The sequence below is a fragment of the Bos mutus genome, chromosome 19, assembly GCF_027580195.1.
Source record: "Bos mutus isolate GX-2022 chromosome 19, NWIPB_WYAK_1.1, whole genome shotgun sequence".
Lineage (NCBI taxonomy): Eukaryota > Metazoa > Chordata > Mammalia > Artiodactyla > Bovidae > Bos > Bos mutus.
The window spans coordinates 38902333-38926557 of record NC_091635.1 but is presented as its reverse complement, the minus strand read 5'-3'; the positions used below and the strand labels follow the sequence as shown (position 1 = coordinate 38926557).

The 24225-nt window shown below is 42.9% G+C and overlaps 1 protein-coding gene across 6 annotated transcripts in view; it reads right to left on the bottom strand.

Moving 5' to 3' along the window:
* Positions 1 to 24225, bottom strand: part of SMG6 (SMG6 nonsense mediated mRNA decay factor) — a 200670-nt gene that overhangs the window by 116766 nt on the left and 59679 nt on the right. The window contains exon 1 of one of the 6 annotated variants that reach the window (XM_070390235.1): positions 13852 to 13882. The exons of 4 other annotated variants lie outside the window; for them this stretch is intronic. In XM_070390235.1, coding sequence (XP_070246336.1) covers positions 13852 to 13867 — 16 coding nt within the window. In that variant the 5' untranslated portion in view covers positions 13868 to 13882. Of the gene's footprint in view, positions 1 to 12254; positions 12322 to 13851; positions 13883 to 24225 lie in introns of those variants that run through there. One more of the 6 variants, XM_070390234.1, reaches the window with a different exon arrangement.

Below are 24225 nucleotides of genomic sequence, written 5' to 3'. Positions count from 1 at the left end.
TAATAATACACTTATGATATGACCCAGCAATTATACTCTTGGGCATTTATTCCAAAGAAATGAAAATTTAAGTTTGCACAAATACCTGTATGCAAATGTTCATAGTAGCTTTATTCACAATAGCTTAAAACTGGAAACAACCCAAATGTTCTTCACTGGATAAATGGTTAAACAAACAGTGGAACATCCATACTATGGAATACTACTCAGCCTCATAAAAGACTACTGATACAGGCAATAACATGGACAGTCTGTCATGGAATTACGCTGGGTGAAAACAGCGTCAATTCAATGATGACCTGCTATATGATCCCATTTATATAATATGCTTGAAATAATGCAATTGCAGAGATAGAAAACAGGGGTTAGCATCTGGGGATAGAAGGGAGGGATGGTTCTTAGAAGGTAGCATCATGAAGGAGCTTTTGCAGCGATGGAACGGTTCTGTATCTTAACTGTGAAGCAGTTACATTAAACTACCTGTGTAGGGATTACCCTGGTGGTCCAGTGGCTAAGACTCTGAGTTCCCAATGCAGTGGGCCCGGGTTCAATCCCTGGTCAGGAAACTAGATCCCATATGCTGCAACTAAGAAAAAAAAAAAAAAAACACCCTGTAGGCTGCAATGGAGATGGAAGATGCCGTGTGCTACAACTAAGACCCAAAGCAGCTAAATAAATAAAATTAAAAAAAAAAAGAAAACAACTACCTGTGTGGTTAAACTGCACACAACTACACACACACACACACACACACACACAAGAGTGCATATATAACTAGTGAAATGTGAATAAGGTCCAGGAGTGTACCAATGTCAATTTCATGGTGTTGACACTGCACTAAAGTTATGCAAGATACTAACATTAGGGAAGGAGGGATGAAGGGTGAACAGGACCTCCTGTGTGTATCAGTTCAGTTCAGTTGCTCAGCCGTGTCCAACTCTTTGCGACCCCATGAATTGCAGCACGCCAGGCCTCCCTGTCCATCACCAACTCCTGGAGTTCACTCAAACTCATGTGCATAGAGTCGGTGATGCCATCCAGCCATCTCATCCTCTGTCATCCCCTTCTCCTCCTGCCCCCAATCCCTCCCAGCATCAGGGTCTTTTCCAATGAGTCAACTCTTCGCATGAGGTGGCCAAAGTATTGGAGTTTCAGCCTCAGCATCAGTCCTTCCAACATATATATATATTTTTCTTACAATTTCCTGTCAATCTATAATTATTTCAAAACAAAAAATTTAAAACAAGTAAGCCGACAGACAAAACCCAAAAAGACTGGACACAGGATTCCAGCAATGTTTCTCTTTTACACAGAAAAGGACGACTCTTTTACACAGAAAAGGACGACTAAGACATTCTGAGGATAGCTTCTCAGTTGAGAATCCTTTCAACCCCTTGTTCTCATGTGCTGCCCGGCTTGAGATGCTGGACATGCCCATCCGTGTGGTTCCTTATCTGGACTGAGCAAGAAACTGCCAGGGGCAACCAAAAGCAAAGTAAGAAAAAAGAAGGGAAAGTTCACTGAAAACAGAACTTCTGTCCAAAGAATAAGGAGTCAAGCAGGAGAACTCCATCAGCAAGGCTACGACTCATCGGACTGGCAAAATCCATGACAAGCAGCACTAAGTGAAGGTGATGAGAAAGTGAAGAAAGACGACAAGAACGAATTGCAGAAGCTAAGTGAGCTGTTTAAACATGTTCTTGCTGTTCAAAAAATAAGTAAAGGTATAAATCTCAAACAAATGGTATGTACATTCTTCAAACAAGGGCAGGTGGGGTGGGGGGAGTTGTTTTAATGCACAAGTCCTAGCACTGTTATCTTCATAAATGAAACTGCTTATACATTTTCAGGGCTGCACTGCTTTGGACTGTTAATCAGATGGATATTAAGATTTTTTCAATTAGCAGCATGAGCTACAATACTATTTTAAACTGCTCCTTTGCCAATAAATCTGTAAAGATCAAATTAAAAAAAATAGATTTCATTAAAAAAACTTACTTTTTAAAAGACAAAAATAAAAAGTCACAAAAATTTTCTCACTGGGAGAAAATATTTGTAAAACATATATCTGACAAAGGACTCTCATCAAGAATATGTAAAACTCTTCCAAATTAATAAGATACACCAAAAAATGAGCAAAAGACATATGCAGATGGCAAATAAGAACATGCTGAACATGTACTTCTGATAAGATGCTCAACATTAGGGAAATCAAAACCATGAGAAACTCTACCCCAACTAGGATGTCTATGATCAAAAAAACAGAAAATAACAAGTATTGGTGAGGATGCAGAGAACGTAACTCCTTCCTTACACATGGCTTTAGGGATATAAAATGATACAATCACCCTGGAAAATAGGTGGGAAATTTCTCAGAAAGTTAAAACAGATGACTTAGGTATACCACTCCTAGGTACCAACCTAAGAGAAGCGAAAGCGTTATGTTCACACAGACTTAACACTTGATCGCATACAGCAATTTTATGTGTTAACAGCCCCAAACGAAATAAAACCAATATCCATCAACAAGGGGATGGATAAACAAATTGTGGTATATCCACACAATGGAATACCAGTCAGCAATGAAAAGGAACAAACTCCTGTATCACTCAACAATGCTGATGAATGTCAAAATCAATCTGGAATAAAGGCAGGACAGAGGGAGGGTGAGGAAGGGCGGAGAGAACTCACTGTTGAACTTCAGAAAACTGAGATTAATCTACAGTGACAGCAGATCAGTGGTTGCCTGGGACTGGGAGGGGACGGTTAGGGAAGAATAGATTACAAGCGAGCACAAAAAACTTTTATTTTAAGGGTGAAGGATATGTCCACTATCTTGACTGTCATGATGGTTTCACAAATGTGTATATTTATATTTATATATATATATATAAAAATATATGTCTAAATTCATCCAACTTACACGCTTTGAGTGTATGTGGTCTAAAATACAGTTACATCCCAGTAAAACTCTTAAAAACATTTTTTAAATTAGGGGAATCAACTCTTCAGATTTCTCAGAGTTTATAACTTAGAGACTGATTTAATCAAGAAAGGTGGACATCTACTGAGTATCCAACACATACAAAGGCCCTGAATAAGGTGTTTTGTCTACGGCCATACCACCCTGAACACACCCGATCTTGTCTGAATTGGGTGTTTTGCACACATAACCCTTATACTGAGAAAAACACCGCAAACTGGCATTGACATTCCCCACTTTGTTGTTTTTGTTCAGTCTCTAAGTCACGTCTTACTCTCGGAGACCCGTGGATTGCAGCACACCAGCCTGCACTGTCCTTCACTATCTCCTGGAGTTTGTGCAAACTCATGTCCATTGAGATAATGATGCCATCCAACCATCTCATCCCCTGTCATCCCCTTCTCCTCCTGCCTTCAATCTTTCCCAGTATCAGTTTTTCCCAGTATTGGAAAAAACTTATTTCCAATGAGTTGGTTCTTCACATCAGGTGGCCAAAGTATTGGAGCTTCAGCTTTAGCATCAGTCCTTCCAATGAATATTCAGGATTGATTTCCTTTAGGATTGACTGGTTGATCTCTTTACAGTCCAAGGAACTCTTCAAAGAGTCTCCTCCAGCACCACAATTTGAAAGCATCAACTCTTCGATGCTCAGCCTTCTTTATGGTCCAATTCTCACATCCATACATGACTACTGTAAAAACTATAGCTTTGACTATATGGACCTTTGTCAGCAAAGTGATGCAGCCATGAAATTCCCTACTTTATAGACAAGAAAACAAAGCTTCAGAGGGTAAGTTAATGCTGTTCATCAAGGTCACACAGCTGATATTAATAAATGGTTGAGTGGCAAATTCAAACCTTTGGTCTGGTTGGCTGCAAAGCTCCTTATGGAGCTGTAACATAACTGCTACCTTCTGAAGGCACGGACATGACCTCCAGAGGTGTTAGGCCCTCTCCAGAGAGGAGCTTGGCTTTCCCTCTTCCTCGACATGGAGCTCTAGAACCAAGAAATGTCCTGGGGACTTTATTGATACATCTTGGCAAGACAGATGGCAAACCACTTCTACTCTTTTCAAGGAAAATTGAAAACACTTTTAAATGAGTGCTCAGCTTTTTCCAGGAAATACCCATGCCATCTTAGAAATGGAATTCCAATAGATTTCCTGGGAAAATTCAATCAATTGCCAATGAAAACGTACTCTGGCTATTTCCACCTTAGTTATATCTCCAGATTGATATTTCCATCACTCGGAATTTCCAGCCTGATTCCAGGGTTATTCATTGCACGTCCCCTCTTGGGCAAGCTGAGCTGCTGCCAGCAGAATGGCATGCTGGCACCAGCCAAGCCTCTCAGGAATGGGGCCCAGCGGAAGCATGCCTGCCACTCCAGCGTCACATTTGGAGGAGTTACAAGTAGATCTTGGAGGACAGTGTCTCTGCTTCTACACTGCTTGCCAGAGGTTTGGGGAAGCTTGTCTCTCTCCCAATATTTGAGTGAAGCAAAGGAGGCACAGAAAAGAGTGGCAGCTTCTTGATTTCACATCAGGCAGCTAAATCCCTGTGGAATGCCATCAGGAGATCTGGGGAGCCTTGAGCCAGAAGTTACTTAAGGTTGTAGAGAAGAGAAGCAAAAGAAGCTTCCTAAGAGGCATGCCCATTGGCTAACCTAGAGAGAAAACTTCTGCTGTAAAGCTGTGAAGGAATTAATGCAGCTACATCGCTTCTGATGGAGCAGGCAGAGGTTTGGCATCTGATTCAAGCAGGTTGAAACCCACCTTTGTTGGTATGACGTTTCAGAAGCAATTTGGGCTCAACGTAAGTCAGTGAAAAATAACGCCAGCAGACACCTCATTCAGAAGAGGCTCCTTTGAGATGGCAGGCAGAGGAGCAGAGAAATGTTCAGCTTTCATTTTAACAGATTAACTCAAGTTATTTTCATTTTATGGTTTACTGAAGGATGTTTTAAAAGAGTTTGACAGCTTGCAAACAAGGCCAAAAATAAAACAACCCTGAGACAGGTAGGGCAGAGAGGTACCTAGAATAGGAAGGATCTCTTGGACTCCTTTTGAGACGCTTCCAGAATGCAAAGATTACAGCCATCACACAAATTTGGAGGAGTCAGTACTGAAAATTGAGGCCAATGATGAAACATAATTCCTGGGTGGATTCCTCTTGAGTATCCAGATCTGCATGTTCATCCCAGCCTGCTCCAGCAACTTGCCTTGAAAAGCTCCTCAAAGCTGTACTATCCAAGATCAATGCCCAACCTACATCAAGTAAGTAATGACTTTATCCAACCCCACCCACTGTGGAGCATGTGTTTTTAAAGCAGAAAAGAGATCAACAGAATGATAGCTAAATAAAGTAATTATGCCAAGGAAGAAAAGTGAGAAAGCACTCCGTGAAGGTGACTAGAAACCCATGGGGCACCAGCTAGTACCCTGACTGAGAAGGTCTGCAAAGAGATCCCCTTTAGAATTTGTATTTGTATTTGTATTCAGCTTGTCAACAATACTGGCTGAAACCTATATACATTGCCTTAAACTAGGTTTAAACTTTTTAGTTTATACTTATTCTTTTATACTTCAGTATATACAGTAATGTAATATACATACAGTACAGACAGTATCCATACATACAGTGTAACAGTATATAACAGTATACGCAAGGTAGGGCAATGTATATACAACACAGGGCAACATCACCTGCAATGAATAACATTAAATGTAGAAAATTAGGACCAAGAAGAAAAATATAAATATGTCAATCATGCAGGTTAACAATCTTTCATGAATGAACTTAAAATTTGCCTCTGGATTTTCCTGGCAGTCAAAGCAGAAAAGGAAACACCAACAATAGTATACTTGTCAGTATTGGAAAGGAATAAGTATATCAGTTCCTCAGGAAAAACAAATCTTTTCTCAGCACTGAGTTCTAAACTTTTTTTTTTTTTGGCCTCACCGTGCAGCATGTGGGATCTTAGTTCCCAGACCAGAATCAAACCTGTGCCCTTATACTGGAAGCTTGGAGTCTTAACCACTAGACCACCAAAGGGAGTCCCTAAAATAATTTTTTAACACTGACTCTGTCCAAAGGATACTGTGTGGAAAAGAAAAAAAAAAAGCAATAATCTTGGAAAGGCCTTTATAACACATGGCATTATACCACATACTATTAAAAGATATCCAAGAAATATTATCCTGAAGTTATCTGTGTGGTGAGACAAAATAATTATATATCACAGTCTAAGAATGTTTTTCCAAAAACACAGACGTTGGAATATTCTATATATTGATAGATAAATAATGCTTTAAGAAACTCTTTAAAACTAAGTTAAAATAATGCTAAATTAGGAGACTGTAATTCTTATTCCAAAAGCCTCCACAAAGGGTTTCCTTAAGTAGAGAGATCGCCGATGTCTAACATATCTGGCCAACAATCAGTCTGCAACACGGACCAAGGGTCAGAGAAAACCAAATGCAAGAGCCACTTGCAGTTGATGATGAAAGGCTGCAGTATCCTAAAATTCTAAAGAATCTTAGATCAATGGGAACATGACATATGCTATAAAAGTCTTATTTTAAGAAGACCAAATGATACATTAAAATATATACGCTCTTAAATATATACATGCATAAACATAATGTGTGGATATGAAAGGGAAATGGTCTAAACTGTAAACTTTGATTTATGTACATTTTTGGGATATTTCCAAAACAAAAAGTTCAACAGCATGCTATAGGGCAAAGCGATTTAAAAGCTAAATTTATATTTGAACATTGGTGCTGAGAACAAAGCTCAGTAATTCTGGGATTAGCACCCCCTGCCAAACAGGCAGTCTTTAAGCACCAGCTCAACTTCATCTTCTTAGTGAGATTTCCTCCGTTTGGAGGACAGAACTGACCTGCTTCTGCTTAGTTCAAAAGACCTAACAGATTTATTTTTAGAGCACTGCCTTGCCCCTTAGAGTGGGCCCAAAAGACAAGTGAAAACAGCCAAGAGGAAATAAAATAGCAAACCTGCCGCCTCTGTGGCCCTGAATGGCCATTCTTCCACCCTCCCTCTCCGAAACCCACCTCTTTCCTCTCCATTGTCTAAGTCTTGCCTTCAAGACCCAACATACATTAAACCTGTGCTGTGCTCCCTGACAGGCCTCCTGTGTCTGGGCTCAAAGCAGTTCCATCCATAACATGCCCCTAGCAGGTGGCTCAAAGCCACTCCAGCACAGGATTTATCAAGCTTCCCCACTAGGCCGGAAATCCCATGAGGGGAGGGTCTACAGGCAGACTCCTGTAAATCCCAAGCACTTGCCACAGTGCCTGGTCAATGGAGACGATCTGTTCTGAGTAGTACCTCACTAAGCGGTGGACTAATCCATTTCCTTACGCACAGTCAGCTTTTACTAAGCAGCCACTACATGGGACAGCCCTAAGCTAGGCACTGAGCTTTCAAAGAAGAATCAGACATGAAGCTGGACCCTCAAGGAGTTGAAATCTAATAGGATCCCCCACGCATAGTTAACTATGAACCAAAGAAAAAGTGAAAACTACCTTAAGAGATATAGATAATGTGTGAAATGAATGAAGAAAGTCACCATTACAAAGTTTGGACAGGAAAAGCCTGCAAACAACCTAAGTGTCCATGACTGTTTAAATAAATTATGGGACATATGTAAAATAAAACACATAGTCATTTAAAAGGGTCAGATAATTGTTAAAATACGATATACAAAAATGATATAACAGACCTACTATTTACTGAACCTTTACCATTTGCCGGGAATGGGGGCAGGCAGAAGGAAGCAGAGGTGCAGAAAAAGGCTTTCCTGGCTTCAGTCCCTTTTGCAGGACAATACCCTTGTCCTCAAGTTCCTTGCAATACATTTCCTCTCTTGCTTAAGCTACTTCAAGTTGGTTCTTGTCATTTTCAAACACTCCTAACATACATGGTAAAAAGGACTAGAGAGTGGGGCTGACATTTGTTAAAGCTCATCAAACCGAGCGCTTAAAATCTGTGCTTTACTGTTTTACATAAATTACATCTCAACTTAGAAACAGTGAGACCAAGACAGCATGAATAAATGGAGGACACTGGTACCAGTAAGAGAACAACTGCACTGGAGGAGCAGTTCCGGGGCAGGGGTTGATCTGGTGCATTGCCCAGATCCCCGCTCAGCACGAACACGCTCGCTCTCCCAGCTGGCAGGAGTACTGGCAGCCGCAGATTTCAGCTGATCCCTCTCCCAGACCTGCTCTCAGCTGAAGAAAAGCGCTTCTCCAATGTCACTCCCCCTTCCCAGCCAAAACTCACATTCATCGACTGGTGGACGGAGGGAGGGTGTATAACGATTCAGCCCTGTTGGCCTAATCTGGGACTACTCTGAAGGGTTAGCCCCTTTAAGCAGCTCCACAGCTCCGTACAGGACTGGCTAAGGCCTCTGTTAGATTTGCAGTGAAGTTCAACTTCTCTCTGTTCCCCATCCTGCTTCCATCATGCCCCCTTGGGTAGTGGTCCTGAGAGCATTCCCCAAATAACTTCCTGGGGATGCAAACCTCCATCTTAGGAGTATGCTTCCTGGGAAACCTGACTTGCAACATGTGAGAAACAGAATGAATCAATTTTTAGCAAGCTTGAGATTCCAGGTAAAAACATCCAACAAGGAGTTACAAATGTGGGCTAGAGCTCAGGAAAGTTTTGGGCAGGAAAGAGATTTAGGAGCGATCCACAGAAAGGTGACAATTAAAACCATGGGATTTTACAATACACCAATGGGGAAAGGCTTGAGAGAGGAAGGCCAAGGTAATAAAAAGGGCTGATATTTCATGTGTGGATAAGAAAGGGAAGACCCAAGACACAGGCAGAGATAAGCGGAGAACAGAGAATACAGTCATTATCACCAAAAGCACTTCAAGAAAGTCTCCTGTCAACAAAGGCAAATACTACCAGAAGAGCGAAGAAGAACGAGACACGACGCAACAAATGCTCAACAAACCTTGGTTAATCAAGCTGAGTGGGACACGTGGCCTGCCGGGCACTCAGCTTTTGCTGGGTTGTTTTTGGCAGCTCCTGTCCTACAGCGACAGGCACAGACTCTACCTGAGTGCCCTGAGGCAGATCCACCGTTGGATTGGTAAGCAAAGAAAAGCTGAAACGGTCCAGTACATGAATATAAGTGAGCCAAGACAGAGTTCAGCTGCTTAAGCAATTTGGAAGAAACCTTCTTCTGAAAGGTTTCTTTCAAGAGTATTCCCAGGGATCCTCTGAATTAACAGCTGGGATCCTTGAGAAGGCTCACTGTCCCTATGGACCAAATTCAAACCTCAGTCAAATCCACAGATATTTAAATAGACTGATTCTAGCACACTTTTTTTTGAGGGGTGGGGACAGAAGGCCACAGGTATAAGGAGGGAGGGGGGAGGTAATCACTTACAGACATCAGTGACATCATCATTGCTTTGAATACAAACAAACAAGCTCTTCTTAGCCATGGCACCCTAAAGTAAATGACATCCCACACAAACAGGTGTTACGTGACCTCCAGTCCTAGACCGGAGTAAACAATTTTATTTCTGCCCCTGTGCCCGACGTAACTAGGCGTGATATTCAATGGCACACTGGCCTTCCCTGTTTTCCTTTGGTGTGGCTGAGGGATTCTCACACCTATGTCCCTTACCCGAGTCCTGCAATCCAAGGCCAAGGCATCACAGATGCCCAAGAACTGGTGTGGCTCTACTTCCTGCAGAGATTTCAAACCTGTCGGGAATTCCGAAAGTCAGCACCAATTTCAAATCTGATCAGCATCTCTGAAAGTCACAGTTACCATACAGCTGAATAAAATATTTTTTCATAAATTTAACGCCAGTGTGTCTGTGTTTGGAAACTTTGAAAATACATGTTGTATGGTTTACTGCACTGGAAAAGGTGCCAACAGAGTTTCAAAGGAAGGGAAGTGTATAACTGTTTCCTTTCAAATGCATTTTCCAATGGGATCCATTCAGGGAAAAGGCTGGAACTAACTAAAACATTATTAAAAACTGTTATGGAAAGAGACAGGGAGATGGAAAAAGATAGACCCAAAAAGCGAAATACATAACCAAGAGTGAGACAGACATACGAGGAAAAAGAAAGGGGATCTGGGCAGAGAGACAGGTTGGACGGGGAAGTGGGGGGAGACGGAGTTTTGTCTGGCAGTTGCCGTTCGTGGCCTCATACTGCCGCAGATCAATCGATCCGGCCTGCAGTGCTGCTGGCCCAGTGGCACAAGACAAACCACAGAGTTGGCTTCAAGCTCAGCGCTTGCGAACTGCTGACCTTCAGTTTTCAAACCAAAAATATTCTTTGGGAAACGGTAATACCAGGTTCAGCCCAACCAGCCAAGCAAAAACAAGGACTACTAACCTGAAGTAACACCCTATTCGGTTACATCAGGCACCAAGCCTTCACAGGCATCAACTAGGAAAATCGGCAAACCTGAAACCACACCCCACCAAAAGCCAACTCCAGATTCTGACTCAACCAAATAGGCAATGATAGCCAGAAATGCTAAAGCAAGTGACATGGTGTTTCAAAGTTGGCTTGACCAGGACCTGCTCCAGCAGGAAGGCCAGTCCTTGCTCACAGAGCCAGAGATATGGCAATCCTTTCTGAGGTCACATGTGCATGACTCCAGTGGAATCCGCATGCAATGCTGAGGGCAGGGTTTGGCACTGACTTACAAGCCATTACATTTCTAGACAAAGGATTAACAGTTTGTAGTGAGTTGTTTTTTTGGTTTGGAGTGTTTTTTTTTCCCCCCTGTCTTTTTCTAAATTCATCTAAGTTAGGGTGATGCTAAAATCTATCTCCTAAACTGGGATACTTGTGAGGGCAAAAGGGCGTGCTATTAGTAACTCTTAAACAGGGGCAATCACTGGGCAAACCAGGACTTACCATCACCTTAGCCTAAGCCATAGTAGTTGTTCTTCTCTCTGGGTCAGTATTATACAATTTCAGCTCTGAAGAATCTTATTTAAAAAGCCAGGACTGCTCCTGATTAGTGCCAAAGCACTTTTTGAGCTCCTCCAATGGAGAGGTAAACAAATCAATTAAGTTAACTGCAAAAACTAACAAGAAAGATTGGGCTTGACAATCAGGATTCTGGAGAAGCTAAAAATTCCAGGCAGCAGCTTCAGGGGAAAAGGGAATGTGCCACAGATGGAGCTGTGGAGGCTGATCCGCCCAGCCTCTCAGTGCTGGGCCCTGATGCCTCAGCCAGCTTCAAACGGCGAGTGGAGGGCGGGCAGACCTTGGTGCAAGTTTGCTGAGTTCCAGGCCATCATTCTTGAGGGTGTAATAACCATGGGCTGTAGCACACATGTTGAGGGATGAGGGAAAAAAATAAACAGAGAGACAAAAGAATGAGGATGCACTGCCAATTTCAATTGTGCAGCTTTTATTTTTAAATGCTTATCAAGCTGAGAGAGAGCAGAGTTCTTGGAAAACAAGGTTTCCTTTTTTCCAATGCCAGCGTAAAACACCCTCAAGGACGGGCACTGCACAGACTGTAACAACAAGGAACGTGGCCCTGCACCCTCCCAGCAGCACAGCCCGCCACGGGTCCCACGCTGCTCTGATTTCGGCTCAACTGAGAACTTGAAATAACAGGCCCACTGCCTCTGGTAAAAACTGCTCTTTTTAAATTTTTTATTAATCTCCAAACTGGCTGTGTTAGAATTACAGCCCATTACCTACTAACTCTCTTCACTAATAAAATAAATTTGTAAAAGGCCTAATTACTACTTTTACTGAAGTACACTGCCTGGGGATCAAGTACAGGAAGCCAAGGACTCAACCAGTTGTCAGCGAGACTGGGATGGGGAGGGGGCCCGGGGGAGGATATGGAGTCACCAGAGGGAGGGGATAGGAGGGCCGCAGAAGAGGCTGAGCCCGTGCCCAAAAAGACACAAAAGGCCACTAACCCTGCTGTTGTTCTGAACAGCCTCGAGAGGATCCATGCCATCATGGCATTTTGGGAGGCCTGTCACGGGTTACACAGGCCTGTGCTGCCCACGCCCCAGCTCAGCAGAAAAAGCGAGCTGCAGTCCAAGACAGATGGATCCTGGCCGGACTCTCAGCAGAGAGCCTGGAGAGTCTGACCAGTAAGGAAATAAACAACCATCCTTCCCACCTACCCCTCTCTCTCTCCTTGCCTCCCCACCCCCAAATCTAGGCCCCCAAAGAAGAAAAAGACACAAAACAACAACAAGTGCGGGCAATTGCACAAGAGCTGTACCGTGAAGGCGAGGCCGGCTGCATCGACTTCTGGGCCGTGCCCTGCACCCCATCCCAGAACACTGATTACAGAGCTGGAAGCGTTCCTCACCCGCTGAGCCAGCCGGCCCCTCATCCAGGGCTGGTGCGGTGCAGTCTGACTAGAAACGAGCAGTCAACTCTGACACGCTCATTTGTAACAGAAGGTGTATATGAGACAAACTAGTCCAAGCTTAGAGAGAAAGGAGGAACAAGACGTGACTGTCATTCTTAATTGTCCACGATCAGCCCTCGAAGGCAAATCCTGTGCCTCTCTGAGACTCTGATAAACAGTATTTCTCCTCCAGAGAAAACTAAAAAAAAAAAAATCAAGTGCTGCCAAAGAACCTCGTTTTTAAGGAATCCTGATAAGAAAACCTGCCATGGCAGGTGAGTGAAGCCTGTGGCGGACACGCCTTTTGGGGACGACCAGACTGAAACCTGGCAGCTCACTGAGGCGGGGTCTGCACTAACTCTCAGCATATCACATGCCTGACCCTGAAGGAAGGACTGAGGAATGATCTCAATGGGAAAAACCCGACAGCAAGGGCTGTGACACCAAAGCCACAGCTCCGTGGGCCCCTGGAGCCTCTCAAACTAAGCTGCCAGCTAGGGAGCTAACACTAGCTTTGGATATAATGCAGCTCTGGTAGAGTAATTAATTTTTTTCTTAACTGGGATTACATTAATTTTCAAGGACTAATGGAGTCCAGCTGTAATGGGAAGAGCGGCTGTCGATGCACAAAGGCACTTGTGCGTACAACATTATAAACACACACATACACACACACGCGCGCGCACGCACACACACACACAGACCTATAAAAAGGATCCACTATAACAGGATATTTTTAGTTTCTACAATGCTGCACTAAAAATACAGCCCCGGCTGATACATCATGGCAGAACTATTCTCTCTCTGTCCCTTCAGGAACAGTTTAAAACATTTATTTTTGTTTCCTTTTTGCGATGGTCAGAGTAGAGAGAGAAAATAGCAACTCATTGATAAGAGGAAACGAGAGAGACATGAAAAATTGAAAACTACCTAAAAACTCATGGAGAGGTTTATTTTATTAGTTCTTAATAAATATCTTGCAGATTTCCTCAGGAAATACACCAGATCACATGTAAAATAGTTTGATACTGATGTCAACTGCATCAACATATGAAGTCTATTAGGGTGAAGCCACAGCAGGGTGATCAGCGTGCTGAAAAACTCCACAGTACTTGGAGGGAGGAGGGGGGGGGGTCTCACGGCCTTCCAAATTCTTCGAGAGGTAAAAAAGTCAGCCAAGACGCAGAGAGAGAGAAAGAGAGAGAAAAAAAAGATCCCACATCCTGCTTTCAGCTGCCAGCAATGTGAAGTGCCCAGAGATTAATTCTACGTCTGGCCTGGAAATGTGACTTTAAAGCATGAAGGAGGGGAGCTGGGGCGGGGGGAGTGAGGAGGAAAGAGGAAAGAGAAGGGCAGGCTAACTGAGGCTGGCAGCGGGCCACCAACCCCCTCCCAAAGCCATGTTTCAATGTAGACAGAAGTAAACCCCAACAGACAGCAGCGCCTCAGCCTGCCAGGGCCTTACACCAGCTGCAGCGCATCTCGCTCTCCGCTCGGCCCGAGTGCAGATGTTCCCCACAGCATCACTTCCGCTCAACTTTCTTTTAAAGAAATAGCACACATATGTGGAGGCATTTCCACCACTTCCCAACAGGACGCTCCTTGCCTTTAAGGGCTTCGGAGCAAGGGCGAAACTGACAGCAGGTACCACGATGGCTGACTGAACTGCTCCGCCTCCTGTGGGAAGGAGCACCAGCCATGGGCTACAGAGCATTAGTTAATTAAGAGGACTGTCTTTACAAATGCGCCTTCCTACTGTCTTCAGTGGGAGAGGGCCCCATAGTTTGGGGTAAAGAAAAAACGGGGGGGAGAAATATGTTGAAGATCTTACTCCTGGTTTCTCAAAGCAGTCCACTGTAGCATTACCATCTCAAAGTGAAGGTACTGATGGCTTGTCACCATGGAGACTGCATAAAGCCACTGTAACAGAATGTCTTAAAACCAAAGTAACATCTTTGGGAATCCCCTAGCAGTCCAGGATTCCACTATGGGAGCCCAGGTTCAATCCTTGGTCTGTGAACTAAGCTCCCACAAGCTGCACAGGGTGGCCTCGGGTCCCGGGGGTGCGGGCAGCAGGGAGTACATATATATCTGTGTGTGTAAGTTTTTTAACACGCATGTTTACTTGGCTGCAAGAAATATACCAGTTTTTTTTTAAAAATTAAGTTGCTAATTTCTTACATGCCTAAACTCATTTTATATAATCCCAAACCCTGGTAAGTTAATCAATTGATAATTAATGATTAAGTACCTAATTCTGAAGTTAGCTTTGATATTGCTAGGGATTTCATAAAATATACAGTCTTCTCTTGTTCTCATGGAGTAAATACTCTAGTTGAGGGATCTATGTATTTCATGAAGCTAAAATAATTGAATTTTTTAGTACAGCTGAATATCCTCTAGTTGGTCTGTTAGGTTATTGATTCTTCTGGAATGAAAGAAGAGAGAAGAATCAGCAATGTCAAAAGAACACAAAATACTTTTGTTTTTGAGAAAACAAAACCCTCAAAATCAAAGTTGCTTTGTTTGAACCTCAAGTTAAAGAGAGGAAATAGGATCTTCCTGTAAGGGAGGGAGAGAGATACTGGCAATCAGTGGCAAATAATTATGGTGAGAAGGTTTAAATCAGTAAATATTTAATAAATGTCTTCTATGCTCAAGGTACCAGATATAAAAACAGATTTAGAAGCTGTTAACTAATTTGCATGATACAGCATGTAACACAATCAGAGCTAGAACCTAATTTTACCTAACTTCAATTTTTTTGTCATTACAATTTCTAAAAATAAGTTTAATACAAAAACACTGTGATCACTATAGAAAACTTTAAGAACCCAAAGAAAACAAAGAAAATTAAAGACACCTTTAATCTATCCCAGGGAATCATGATTTAAGTTTTTTTCTGCTGAAATGTGTATATAACATGTATTATTTTACAAAAATGTGATCAACTGCAAAGTTCATAACCACACAGCCTTCAGAGGAAGGAGAGATCACATTTTTGGCAGCTGACCCCACCCCTAGGAGTCACTCACCCAGGAAACAGAAATGTGATGATCTGACTCCCCTGACTTGGCGGCACACACACATCTGTTCCAGCCCTGTAACTCTTCCTGAGTTCCGTAAAGCAAAGATATTTCATTCTCCTCTGTCCTCCTCCTGCACAACCTTGAGCCCGTCAGGCAGGTGCGCTGGTTCCACAGAGATGCTGCCCTGGCACACCTTCCACGTGAGTGTGTGCTAGGCTGCTTCAGTCGTATCCGACTCTGTGAGACCATACAGACTGCGGTCTGCCAGGCTCCTCTGTCCATAGGGTTTCCCGGACAAGAATACTGGAGTGGACTGCCATGCCCTTCTCCGTGGAATCTTCCCTACCTAAGGGTCGAACCCGTGTCTCTTACATCTCCTGCCTTGGCAGGCGGGTTCTTTACCACTAGTGCCACCTGGGAAGCCCACAGTGCCTCCAAAGCCAAGACTGACTAATGGAAAGGCTACCAGAGATTACGGGAAACATCTGCATCCAAATGTCTCTGGCTGAGTCTAGTTCCATGTGCTGGTGGCTTCTGTGCCCCCCCGGCACAGCCTTAATTCCTTGCAATTCTGCTCCATAGACTGTTTACTCCCAGAGCTTTTGCTACCAAATAAAGATGGTACTTCCTTATTAATATTCTGTTACACACTGACAATTCATTCCTTAGTGAAAAGCAGGACAGCCACAAAAGGCAACCGTATTCTTTCCTCCCTGAAATGGCAAGACCACACAACCACTCGCCTACACGCCCAAGTTAACTTTCGAGGCCTGAGCTCTTCCCAGCTGGCAAGCGGTCACCTGAGGTGAGGTGGGGTGAGGTGAAGTGAGGGGAAAGGTCTGACTCTTGACAGTGCAGCCCTTGGTGACTCCACCTCTACCTCACTCTGCGAAATGTATAAAAATGGGCTGCTATGCTGGTCCGGAACTTTTACATCTGATGCAGAAGATCTACTGTCACAACTCTTGGGTGTTATTTCATTAAGCGCGTAGGGTTCCTCGCATCTCTTACCAACTGAATGAAATTACAAATGGGGCTAGAATTCCCTCCAGCTGATGGAAATGAAAATATATTTGCAGAGCTGCCTAGAAACGTCTCCTTTTTAAGCTTTAAGAGCAATGAAGTAAATCATAAAGGATGACATTTTTAACTATAAAAATTTTTTACAACTTTTGTACATTAAAAATATATATAATTAAGAATCAAATACAAGTAAGAAAATCACCAATGAACACAGAAAGGACTTGCTATATCAACTATAAACCTCAAATAAACTGGTAGGAAAAATATTAGGGAGGAATGGAAAAATTTGCAGAGAACAGGACCACACAGAACTATACATGGTTAATAAAACACAGGAAAAAATGTCCACTCTCACCAATAATCAAAGAAATGCAATTGAAAACAGGACAGGTTGGAAGACGGTTTGGCAGTTTCCTACAAAACTAAACACAGTCTTACCATATGACCCAGCACTCACACTCCTTGGTATTTACTCAAATGAGTTGAAAACTTAAGTCCCCACAAAAACCTGCACTCAGATGTTTATAGCAGCCTTATACATAATTGCCAAAATTTAGAAGCAACCAAGATATCCTTCAGCAGGTTAATGGATAAATCAACTGTGGTCTACTCAAATAATGGAATACTACTCAGTGCTTTAGAGAGGAAAAAAAGAGCTGTCAAGCCATGACTAAGTGAAAGAAGCCAATCTGAAACAGCTACCTACTACTGTAGGACCCTAATTCTATGACATTCTGGAAAAGCAAAACTATGGAGACAGTAAAAACATCAGTGTTTGCCAGGGGTTAGAAGGGAGGGTGGGAGGGATGGACAGGCAGAGCACAGACGTTCAGGGCAATACGATACCATAACGGAGGATACACGTCATTCTACACTGGTCTAAACCCACAGAACACCACCAAGAGAGAACTCTACGGTGAACGATGGGCATTAGGTAATGATGATGATCAGGTTCATTAACTGTAACAAATGAACCACTCATTCTGGATGTTGATAGCAAGGAAGCTGTGCAAGTTTAGGGCAGGAGATAGTACGGCACTCTCTGTATTTCCACTCCATTTTTGCTATGAATTGAAAACTTTTCTAAAAAATAGTCTATTGAAAAAAAACAGAGATAGGTTTTCTTCTGTCATTTATTCAACAACTTTATGAATGCCGACATTGTGCTAAGGACTATAAAATATTAACAATACTCAGAACTAGCAAGAGGTGGTCACTGGGCGTTCTCAAACACTGCCGCTAAGACTGTAAGCTGGCACAGCTTCTGAAGAAAGTAATCCTACACACCATGTATCAAAAGCGTTAAAAGGCTTCAAACCTTTTAAACCTAAAAGTTAGTTTCTAAAAATACAGTCCAATGAAATAATAGGAAAAGCATGTTTCCTATTTATTAAAAGACGTTAATTAAAGCATTATTTATAATCTGAGAAAAGTGGGGGAAATGTGTGAAAATGGGTAATGATTACATTAATGTTAACACATTTACATGAGAATATTATTCAGCCATTAAATATATTTACAAAGAATTTCATAACTGAATACTTATAAAACAAGTGAAAACAGAATCAAACACTTTATACTCAGTATACTTTCAACTGTAAAACTTGAATATTCACACATACATATAGGAAGGAATGTCACTGCTGGGAAGCCGGTTTACAGGTGGTTTCCACTTTTTTTCTTTTTTTTTTTTCCAGCACTCAACAAAACCCAAAAGGTGAAAACTTATTTAAAAAAATTATTTAGCTTACACAAAACAGGACACAGTTGCTCCAGTAAGGTGAGAATAAAAAAATATAGTAAATGAGTAGACAAGGAAAAATAAAAGGATATTTATGGGCAGGAAGAAAGGACAGAGAATTTATGATGAAAGATTTAGGAGACGACAGGGGACAGAACTCATGTTGTATTCAAAGAAACTTTGCTTCCAGAGCCGTGAAGACACTGAATCCAGTATTAACAGTAAACAGCAAGACACATTTAATGTACTCTAATTGAATGTCAGGATATAAAACAGGCAGTTGGAAATGACATATTCAGAAGTGGCACGTTAACAAAAAACAAGGAAAAACATGATTATAAGTAATAGCCCAAATAGCAGATGCCCCGTGGCCCTGCCACTCAACTTTCAGTGTCTAGACTGACTTGCTGACCAACTTTATTCTTGATGTCAATTCAACTCAAAACCTACTTGGGCTTCCCTGGGGACTCAGACAGTAAAGAATCCACCTACAATGCGAGAGACCTGGGTTTGATCCCTGGGTTGGGAAGATCCCCAGGAGGTGGGAATGGCAACCCACTCCAGTATTTTTGCCTGGAGAATCCCCATGGACAAAGAAGCCTGGTGGGCTACAGTCCACGGGGTCGCAAAGAGTCGGACACGACTGGGCAACTAAGCACAGCACAGCACAAAACCTGCTTATTTCAAACTTACAGCACACGAGGCACTGCCCTGGATACTCACAATAAATACATCAGTGGGTAAAACAGGCCAGGGATCCCTAACTGCAGGGAACTTACAGTCTTGCAGAGGAGTCGTGAGGGAAAACAAATAATAAAGATACACACAAGTTGGAGAAGGCAACGGCAACCCACTCCAGTATTCTTGTCCGGAGAATCCCATGGACAGCGGAGCCCGGCGGGCTACAGTCCATGGGTCTCAAGAATCAGACACAACTTAGCAACTAAACCACCACCCAGGCAGGTTAGCTGAGAACCAGAGCCACCTGGAAGTGGGAGGTTGGATGGGGGTGCAGAGTTCTGTCTGGGGGAGAAAGTAGCCTTGGACTAACTGGGGCAGGGAGCTGCCAGAGACACTGCTCAAGAAGTCCTTCCCAACAGGAGAAAGGTCAAGTTCAGATGTAGGCTTAGAAAAACAGGTAACTTGACCAAAGGCAGCAGAACAAGCCAGCCCAACTGGTTCATGAATGTAATTAAATGAATCTGGACGGGAACAAAAACAGATTGAGGAACCACAGAGTGACTGGAGGAGTGGAGAAGGCTCAGAAGGGTCTAGCTGACCTCACCTGAAGCCTAGGAGGAATCGGGGACCAGGCAGAGAAGGGCTGTAAAGGCAACTGGGAAGTAGTTCGGGGAGATTTTGGAAGGCAATCTGACTTCTCTTAGGAGGAAGTTTGAGCTGGTTCGGTTAGCAGCCAAGAGAAATGGGATTGAAAATGGAATTGGGGTCTCTGTACCCTTGGTGTCGGCCCAGCAAATATTTCTTAGTTGCCACCGGCCTGAAGAATCCATGTTGTAAACTCTTTCATTTCTTTGATTGTGTACTTTATACCCTTTTTTCTGTTTCTTAATAAATTCTTTTGAAAAATGTGAAAAAAAAAAGAAAAAAAAAAGATATACACAAGTTATCTAGTGTTTAGAGAACAAGTGTTATGAAAAAGAAAAGCAGAGCAGGACGGGGGCGATAGGAGAACAGGTGGGAGTGCAGCAGTGTCAACAGAATGGTCAGAGTAAGTCACATGGAGCTAAGACTTGAACAGACTCATGGGAGATGAGATACAGGCCATGCAGATGGCTGGAGAAAGAGCGCTTCCATGTAGAGGAAACTTTAATGCAAGGGCCCAAAGGTGGGAGAAGCCCCTGGCTCATCAGAGGATCTGCAAGAAGGCCAGAGTAACTAAAACAAAGTAAGCAAGTCAGGGTGTGGTCTGAATGAGACCAGAGACAGCAAGGAGGGCAGTGGGGAGGAGGGAGAGTCTACACCGGAAGGCCTTGTGAAGACCTTCACGGCTTTTGCTCTGAGAGAAATGGGAAGCCAGCAGAGGCTTGTGGAGAGCAGCCTGTGTGTGTGTGAGTGCTTGTTAGGAGTTTCAAGTCTTTCTGGAGAGCAGACTACATGTGTGTGTGTATGTGTGTGTAAAAAGGGGAAATGGGAACAAGAGAGACCACAGTTAGGAGTTTCAAGTCTTTCTGGATCATCTTTCTCTTCATGTTTAAAAACAAGTTCGATTCACAAAGGGTATCCAGGGCATGTTTGCAAGAGGGTTTTTGCTTTCAGTGTGGAATCTTGAAGAATGTGTCAATAGCCTACAACTGTGTCCTTAGCAGGCATCTCGAAATAATGATTACCAAACATTTCTCTCTGTTCACTGCCCTGACACGAGTTCTGGGCATCACCCTCTCTCAGGGGAGAGGTGGAAAGAGGTTATGCAGAACAAGCAGTGATAACGGGATGACGTCACAGGTGTGCCTCAGAGAAGCCCCTAGTGAGTTGGGCTCATAACCACTCCACAGTGATTTACTCTGTCCTGCCAACGCCAGCTGGAGGAGGGATGAAGAAAGCTGACACAGCCTTAAGCCCTGGGCAGGCATTATAAGATCTTTCTCCCTCCAGGCCTGCCAGCCCCTCCCCTCTTCCAACCGCTGATCCTTGCTTCAGAAGCCAACGTGTGAACAGCACGTGTCTGGATTTCAGAAACCTGCCCAGCAGTTGGAAACTCCCTGCAGCGTGTCAATTGCTGCATCTGCTGTTGGCACTTGGGGCAAGGGATCACGTGGGCAGTTTCTGAACTAAGCTTCGAGATGGGAGTCTGATATCTGAAGAGGGGACTCGAGAAGCCAGAAAACTCCAATTACAGTAAATAAATTCCTAACCATATGACAATCTGCCTTCTAAAAAGGAAACTGGGACATACAAGCCAACCAAACAGCTCTAAGGACAGCAGTAGTCAAGAACAAAAGCACAGAGCACCCTGACTAATGGAAAGGATTTTTATGGGCCAACAGAGTTTACCAGCTCTGGAGTGTGATGTGGCTGAAACTAGAGACCACTCTTGTCCAGATCCCTAGCTTACACCCTTTCGGCAATAAATGGCTTCTATCATTTCAGCGACAGGCCTCTATCCCTGCCTTCCATTACCTTTCTTCCCCATCTGTCAATTAGTCCTCTGAGTAGTGTATACCTTGACCATCTCTTGGAAAAATAAAAAAATCTGAGCCCATAAACCATCTGCCATAAAACTAGGCTGCAACGGCTGGAAAAGGAGCTGCCCAGCCTACCATGCTCTCGCCACCCGACATACAGGTGCCCCTATCACACTGTTCACAGGCAGAGGTTAGGAAAAAATGCTCGAGTCTGATGTTTCAAAGAAAAAAGGAATAACAGCATTTCCTCTAGTAACACGGCAGGCAGACTAGGAACCTAGGTCTACTCTCCCAATGAAACAACTAATTATCCTGGAAAGAGCATTTTTAAAATCCTTCTAGAAAGCAGCGGTGAGTTAATAAATTAAAAAGGAATCCTCTGGCCAGGGACTGAGTAAAGACAGAAAACTAGAGCTGTTAAGTGTGGGACAGGGCCAGGCTTTACCCCAAGAACCTCTGCTACCTGCTGAACTTGAGCTCTGGGTTTCTGAGGCTTTGTGGGTACAGCCAACAAGAAGATGCCCAAGACCCCTGCCATAAAGCTGAGGTCCCACAGAGCTACACCCAAGTACAAAGGTGAATCAGAAGCCATCCTCAGCCTCGTGATAAGACAACTAGCTAAAAAACTGACTATATCAAACCCTGAGGCTGACTAGAAGAGAGAAAAAAAATAGTGCACGGAAAGTGCAGACTGTACACTAGCCCTCACAGGGGTGTGCAGCCTGAATTCGCATTACCTGAACGGTTTGAAAACCCTCAAGCAGGCATTTTACTCAGAATGATTATTTTAGACTCTTTACACCAGACTGTGGACAAAAGCAAACTCAAACCTTTTCCCCATTTTCATCCCAGGTCTCCAAGAATTCCCACTAATGATTTCCCACAGAAAATTAGCAGATTACAGAGAAAAAAAAAATTTTTTTTTTAATTACACGGGAAACAAGGCACACGTGCAACAACCAGCAGAAATACGAGACTAGCAGAACCTCACCTAAAAGGACCCCTTGATCAGAGTCCCTAAAATAACACGTTTAATATATTAGAAAATAAATAAAAGACAAACTCACAAATATGTTCAGGAAATAAGAAACTAACAGGAAAAGGCCAGATTTAGGAGGAAAAAAATCTGGAAATAAAAATATATAACTGAAATAAAATCTCAGCAGGGCATGTTTAGCAGATTAGATAGAGCTAAGAAAAGGTTCAGGGACAGAGTTAAGGAAATTACGAGGAATGCAGCACCAAAAAAAAAAAAAAAGAGAGAGAGAGAGTCAAAAATGAAAGAGAAGTTTTAAGAGACATTTAAGACAGAAGGAGAAGAGAAAGCACGGGCAGATGCAGTATGTAAAAAAAGAATGCTAAGAATTTTCTAAAACTGCTGAAATCAACTCACAGATACATGAAGCCCTATAAATCCCCAGCAAAAAAAAAAAAAAGTACAAACCTAGAAAATCATTAAAGCTGTAGAACATCAAAGGGTTTATTAAAAAAAAAGACCTAAGAATCACCCAGAGACACAGATTATTTTTAAGAGGACAATTAGACTGACGGCTGACTTTTAAACAGTAACAACCCAGAGACAGCAAGGTACCTTCAGTGGGCTAAAGAAAAACAACTGTTAATATAGAGTTCTATTACCAGTGAATATAGAGGAATCGGGAAAATAAAGGGTTTTCAGACAAATACGAATTGGAAAAGTTTGTCATCAAAAGAATGTCACTAAATAAATTCTAAAGAATATGCTTCACGCAAAAAGAAAACAGTCCCAGGGAATTCCTGGTGGTCCAGTGATTAGGACTCTGCCCTTTCACTGCTGGGTTCCATCCCTGATCCAGGAACTAAGATCCCACAGACAGGGAGGGGCAGCCAAAAAAAAAAAAAAAAAAGGAAAAGAAACTGATCCCAGGGAGAAGGTCTGAAATATAAAAAGGAATGAAAAGAAAGTAGTAAATATATAGGTGAGTCTAAACAAATATTTACCATCAAAACAATCATGATAATAATGAAAACAAAACAAAAGTGAAAACAACAACTTGTCTTTCAAGGTTTAAAAGTAAAAAAATAATTAAAACAGCTGACAACAGTAGCATATTAACTGGGGAAGAGAAAAGGAGAAGAGGACAGAGTTTAAGTGTGCCAAGCTATCTGTATTATTTAGTAGAGGGAAAATGCAGCTGCTTAGACTGGGGGGTGGAGGTGGTGGTGAGGCAGGGTGGGAACGATTGCTTGCTGTGTTGAGCTGTCTCAACCAGGTCCAAAGAAATTTCTGTGTGCCATCTGACACGGGAGGCTGGACCCTTCAGACCTGGGTGTAATTTACTACCTTTGTGACCTTCCTAAAGTTACTCAGCCTTTCTAGTATGTTTCTAGTCTGTAAATCGACGAAATAGGACACAAAATAGCTGTTCCATCTGTCTCGGGGCTTTTCTGGTAGCTCAGTTAATCTGCCTGCAATGCAGGAGACCCCAGTTCGATTCCTGGGTCAGGAAGATCTGCTGGAGAAGGGACAGGCTACCCACTCCAGTATTCTTGGGTTTTCCTGGTGGCTCAGCTGGTAAAGAATCCGCCTGCAATTCGGGAGACCTGGGTTTGATCCCTGGGTTGGTAAGGTCCCCTGGAGAAGGGAAAGGTTACCCACTGCAGTATTCTGGCCTGGAGAATTCCATGGATTATATATAGTCCATGGGATTGCAAAGAGTCAGAGGCTGACGGGAGACATCACATGAGAATACATATACAGCAACCATAAAATCTCATCAGGTATGACCACAATGTTGTTCTGTTGTCATTCCTGGCCACTACATCTGAAAGCTTACAGTTCTTCCCCAGACCAACATTTAGTTGGTTAGGGTCCAAAGTGCAACTTACTCCCCCTAATCCCCACCCCAAGAACATACTCATGT